At 37.4% G+C, this 6,000-nt stretch overlaps 1 protein-coding gene across 1 annotated transcript in view; it reads left to right on the forward strand.

Annotated features, from left to right (window-relative positions):
- The window catches only part of scai (suppressor of cancer cell invasion), a 185,792-nt gene extending 180,024 nt beyond the window's left edge, over nucleotides 1-5,768 (forward strand). The window contains exons 16-17 of the mRNA XM_085965642.1: nucleotides 707-807; nucleotides 3,516-5,768. Of these exons, the coding sequence (XP_085821768.1) occupies nucleotides 707-807; nucleotides 3,516-3,662 (248 nt within the window). The 3' untranslated portion in view covers nucleotides 3,663-5,768. The remainder of the gene's footprint in view (nucleotides 1-706; nucleotides 808-3,515) is intronic.
- Nucleotides 5,769-6,000: the final 232 nt, after the last annotated feature.

Raw genomic sequence — 6,000 nt, forward strand, 5'->3', positions numbered from 1 at the left:
CTTTATAGGATGTTGGCGTAAGAAAACACATATGGAACTGCCTATCTTCGATGACATGATATTTTAATGTGCATGCTAAGCAAACAAGCTAGTTTGAACACCTGCGCTATGTAGAGAATGCATTTAATTTGAAGATTGAAAATGACTCTACAAGTTAGTTTTTGTAGTAAACTTTTTCAAAGTAACAAGAAACTGGCATTCTCAGTGAGCCAAACAGATGTACCATGCCCCAGAGTAATATGAAAGCTATCATACAACATTATTCAGCATCACCGTTGTGCAATCAGAAGGATGAAAAAAAGCACAAGACTGCTGTCCTGTCTTCTGTTGCCTACAAACGCTGTACAGTGATTGCATATTCTCCTCTGTGTGGCACTGTCCATCTTGATGGTAAGCCTTTTGTTACAGTCTTCCCACAAGACTGAAGTTAGAGTTGTTTCAAAGGTTGGACTCCTCAAAGGTTTTTGCAGTTGTAAAATGAAGTTTGTTTCATGACTTCACGCTTATCTGAGGGGATGAAAGTGCTACATCGAGCCTTGCAAAATCTTAATAAAATGGCATAGCCACATTAACCACTCAGCATAAAATGTAGGTTTCCAACCAGTTTAGTTATATCCGCACTACCTTGGACAATTGACTGAAAGGCACCAATTGCCTGTGTGGCGAATACATCACAAAGCATTTCCCTGTTTATTTTTTGTTACAGATCAAGCATTCCTTCAGTTTTTTGGTGATGATTTTCTTCGATTATTGTTGACCCGGTTTGTTCTCTGTTCTGCAACCATGAGACTGCACAAAATGTTCAGGGTAAGATTTGTACCTTTGATTTTTACTTCAGGAATATGGCAACTGATAATATAAAAGTCTCAAAAGTTTAGATTTTATAAAATATATACCTTCACCCTGCTGGAAAGTGAGTTTGTCATTGGTGAGAGCAGAATCAGGAATGGCTGTGATGTCCTCTATAATCAAGTAACCTGCCAATATTCACTGTTAAATTTATACAATGGCTATGTGGGATAGGTGTAAAAAGTATTCTGGTACCCCAGCATGAGTTAGTGCCTTTAGGAGAAGGTGGCCTATCTATAAACCATCAGAACAAGAGCCGCAAAGTCATTTGGATCAGGGCCTCACCTTGAATATTGAGCTCTTTCTGACTTCAGTGTAGACATGACCAAGATAAAATACTAATCAGGTACAAAAAGCAAGAAACTGCAGATGTTGGATATCTGAAACAAAAACAGAAACTGCTGGAAACACTCAGTAGATCAGGCAGCATCTGTGGAGAAAACAGACAAGTTAACATTTCATGTGTGGACCCTTTGTCAAGAATGGAAGATATTACTGATGAACAGTGACATAAATCGTGCCATTCATGTAGAAATGACTTATGAAATATACTGGGCGGCCTGCTGGTGGCGCTGTCCAGGGAGAGTATAAATACTCGGGCACGGGCCCAGCTTGCTCAGGGACATTTTGTAAACAGGAACTAGTGAAGGATAACTAGACTTCCATGTTGTGAAACAGTCGATTAAAGCCTTGTTTAATACTCTGACCAAGTGCCTAGTAGTTTTCTTACGTCAAACAGCATTTAAAAAGGAACAAAACAAAGGGAAAGAGGAGGGAAAAACACTGGCACGTTATGAGGAATAAACCGAATGACCTGCACAATGCTTAAGTGGAAAATAGGAGATGGTTAAATGGCAGAAGTGATACTATAAGAGACATACAAGACTCAATGAATGTGTGAATAGCTAAAAGGTGGGGGTTGGCGGTGGCAGGGAAGCAGCAGGTAGAAAGAAAACATTAGCAAAGTACAGCAGACACCAGCAACCCAGGAAGAAAAAAAAAACAGGTTGACTAAAAGGATGCAGGCCACCTTGCAGAAAGGTCTTCCAGTGCAGGGTCCCCAACCCAAGCACCAAACTGCTTCTTTCCCCCATCCCCGAAAATGCTGGCACATCAATCCCACATTGCGAGCAATTCCTGCGGAAGAGAAAGGGGGAGCTTTGGTTAAAATCAATATTAAGGCCAGAGTGCCTAGTAGAAAGATACAGTGCTGTTCCTCAAGCTTGCATTGAGCTTCGTTGAAATAAAGTAAAAGGCCAAAGACCGAGAGGCCAGAGTGGGAATTCACATGGCAAGTGATAAGGCGCGCAGACAGAACAGAGGTGTTTGACAAAGTGATTACTTGATCTGCATCTGGTCCCCCTGATGTAGAGAGGACTAAACTGTGAGCAGGAAATACAGTATACTAGGTTGGAGGAAGTACACATAAATTGCTGTCTCAATGTTTGAGACCCTGGACAGTGGTGTAGGAGGTGGTGAATGGGCAGGTGGAGTATTCTGAATTTACGCTGCTATCTCATGAGGGAGAAACATGAGTAATAAAATATTCCTTAAGTGATTATAAAAGTATTTCACAGTTACCCATTGAAAATTCTACTTATAACACAAGGTAGACTATTTCATTTGTGAATTTAATTTATTTTCTTGCGTACCTCCCTTCATGCCACATACCAATACCCAGCTAGGAGAGTGGGTGGACAACCTACTCCTAGGTCTCTGTCAATCCTCTATTCCTGGTAGGGCTGGGGGTTGAGGGAGAGAGGACCTAGCTTCTATTGTGCACTTTTTCTTTACGCTGCAGAGATTGGGAGCTTGTGTTGAGAATTATGAGCATGCGCTGTGACCCTAGCGCACTATTGTATGTTAGTACAGGCTCTGCCGTCTTAGCTAAAATGTTGTAAGTTTATCTCCTCCAACTCAGATTACCCTCCTCCTCTGCCCCCTCACTCCCCCTGCCTTGCTTTCACTTTTTCTCCAGGCAAGATAATTATTTACATGAGAAATAAATATTTCTCACCATAAATGGAACTGCATCATAACTACAAAAGTTTCACTTCCATTAAGGGGTCTGGGTTAATGCCTCAGCCAGTATTAATCTAACTCTACTATACATGCTGCCCCATTGACTATGGGAATATATAAATGTTTTTAATAGTTTACACTGTGGGCCATATTTGTACGGAGGTTGTTGGTTGCTATATATCACAAGATTTTGTTTTTACAGGAATACTGAATTTAGCAATACTACTTGTATATGGCTGTGAATCTTAAACCATGAATAGAATAAAACATATTATTTAGTTTCATATCATAACCCTCGAATTTAGAACAGTCTCTGCTGCCTTTCCTGCCATTGTTGCTAGAAATGCTGGGTCAGTTGATATGTTTTTTTCTCCCGTTTCTTTTCTTCAGTTGTGTCCATATCTGACTCTGTTTTCTCCCCTACTCTTGAACCTGCACTTATGGGTCTTTGCTGTTCACCTGCATTTTTGGATTTTTTAAAATCCTAATTTTGGTTGTGAAATTGAGTAGTATATTGATCAACTTGGGACAATCTTGTTCATATTATTTTAAATATGGATGTGTGGGGAGACCATAGTGCAAAATTAACTTCATTTTTTCACAGCTGTTTATTTTCTTCCTTCTGTTCCCACACCCAATAAAAGGAAACTCGGAATTACCCGGAAACATACCCACAGTTGCAGAAAGAAGATAGTGTGGAGAATCCTGCCCTCCAGAATCACATTCTAGAACTGGCTTCCATGTTGGATGTTCGAAGCCTTTTCCTGGAAAAGACCACTGATGAATATTAGAGCCGAAAAATAAATTTAACATTTTATTTGAAGCCACTGGTTCTGAAGAAGACTTTTTTCTTTGCATTTACCTATAGGATAACTGAAGCACTTCTTTTTCAAACGTTAGAAGTCTTTTTGGTCAGACAATTTCTCAAAGACTAATGTATCTGGCACAAATATGATGTTTCTGTAGCTAATATGTGTTCCATAGTCACAGTGCATTAACGTAGTATTGTGGACAAAACATTAACACGGCAGGACACAATTGTAAAGGTGATTTATACACCATGATTAGCTGAAAAGGGCATTTACTACAAAAGCAATAGAAGCTTTTTGACTTGGTTCATTTGTGCATCTTGTGTTACAGTAAAACACTAGATGTTAAGGGTGTCATATTTTAAGAGTATGTTTTATAAATTAAGTATCTCTTGGCAGCAAGTGTGTATATATATATATGTATAAAATGAACTATTGCCCATGATATTCTGTTCCATTTTGTGAGTTGTAGTTAACCATATGTGCTAGTTGTGTTCTTATCAGTGAACTCTTTTAATGGTCATTTTTGGTATAATAAGGGAAACCAATACCCCTGTTACTGTATCTTTACCACAATTAGATATTACATGACCTGGAAAACACTGTATATAGCGGTGTAGATTATCTGACACTGCCATAGTGCACTGTGACAATTGAGCATGCTCTGTTGATGAGTGAGAACCAGAGCTACCAGGAGACGTTCAAGGCAGAATCCAGAAGATTAAGGTAGGTTTACGTGTGTCTGTGTGTTGCTTTACATTAACGGAACTGCTACAAAACACTGTAGCATGATATCTGATATCTTCCAGTGTAGTCTGATCTGTCCATTTACTAGATAGGTACGTATGCGCGTAAAATAATTGAGTTTACTTTTGCAGTTAAGCGTCATTTTAGGGAAATAAAAGATATCCTTAATTTAAGTATACTCCACCTACTTAAGTTTCCTCTTTGAAAGAGGAACAGTTTTAGTGGTAAAATTGCTGGTAGCTATAATTTAACATTGCTGTGTTCCTGAAAGACTGGTAGAAATTAGAAGCTGAAAGATGTATTCTGTGTTCTCAACACAATAACCATGACTGGTCATACGTCTTATGGTTACTAGTATTGTGCTGCACAACTAATTTTTGTTCAGCCATATGACGCTGCTACATTTTTATACATAGATACTTGAAATAAGCAAGATTTTTTTGTGAAAATGCTTTGGTATTCATACCTTTGCCAAATATACTTTGTATATTAATATTATGTAAAGGAAACAGATCTCTCCTGTAATAGATTTTGATCCATTCATGACAAGTATCAAGACTATTAAAGATACTTTTTATGCCTATTACATCTTTTGCATCGTGTTAACTCATCATTCATAGTTGGTATTACCACCTAGAATGTTTAGGAGCACCTTTTTGACATGTATTGTGTGAAATTTCTCTTGATATGAAGATTTAGCTGCCATCACATCATCATGTAGATCTGATTTAACTTATGTTATTGGTCCAATATTCTGTCACTTGAACTTGTGTCCTGTTATTAAAATCTAAATGTGTTTGGCTAAAATACAATTTTAAGATAAGTAAAACAAGAAGGCAGCTTAATTAGTAAAAGGTTAAATGCTTACTGGCCAGATGGCATAAGAGGATATTGTAGTATTGACAGTTTTGCTTCCAAAGTTCTAAAAATGGCCAACAATATGTAAATAATTGCAACAACAAAGATGTTCAAAGGTTTTTTTAATGAGAAGGAATTTTTGTGAATCCCATTGTATTCACTTGACGTGGCCCAACTCCTGAGCTGCACCTTTTCAACAGGTTGTTAAGCATGTTACTAGATTTAAATGTGATATTTTGCTACTATCTTGAAGCAAAAAAAAATGCAAGGTGAAAGCAGAGTTCTATACTTTTAGTTATATTAAAAGATAAACAGATGGCGCACACTGGAGAAAATGTTCTCACTGTCTGCACATTATAATGCGTCTTGTGATTAAAGTAATTTAACTGTTGTACATTTTTGTTTTTACTGCGTGTTCGTAATAAATGTGTATTACACTATGCTTTATCAATGAGACTCAAATAAAAAAAATTCCTAAAGCAATGTTGATTCTTCTGTATAGTGTTAAATAACATTTCTGTGTACATTTTTAGTGATGCTGAAGTTGAATAGTAAAATGACAACTCGGATGTTTTTTGAGAAATCCTTTGTTTACTAGAAGTCACTAAAATGAACAGTTTATGGTGACCGAATTTGAATTGCATTAAAAAGGTTATGATTTTTTTTACTTAAATAATCTATTTAAGTTCAGCTGTACCATTGGAGCTTGAAGGTG

The sequence above is a fragment of the Somniosus microcephalus genome, chromosome 23, assembly GCF_052327205.1.
Source record: "Somniosus microcephalus isolate GS21.2 chromosome 23, FLI_Smic_1.0, whole genome shotgun sequence".
In the NCBI taxonomy this organism is placed as follows: Eukaryota; Metazoa; Chordata; class Chondrichthyes; order Squaliformes; family Somniosidae; genus Somniosus; species Somniosus microcephalus.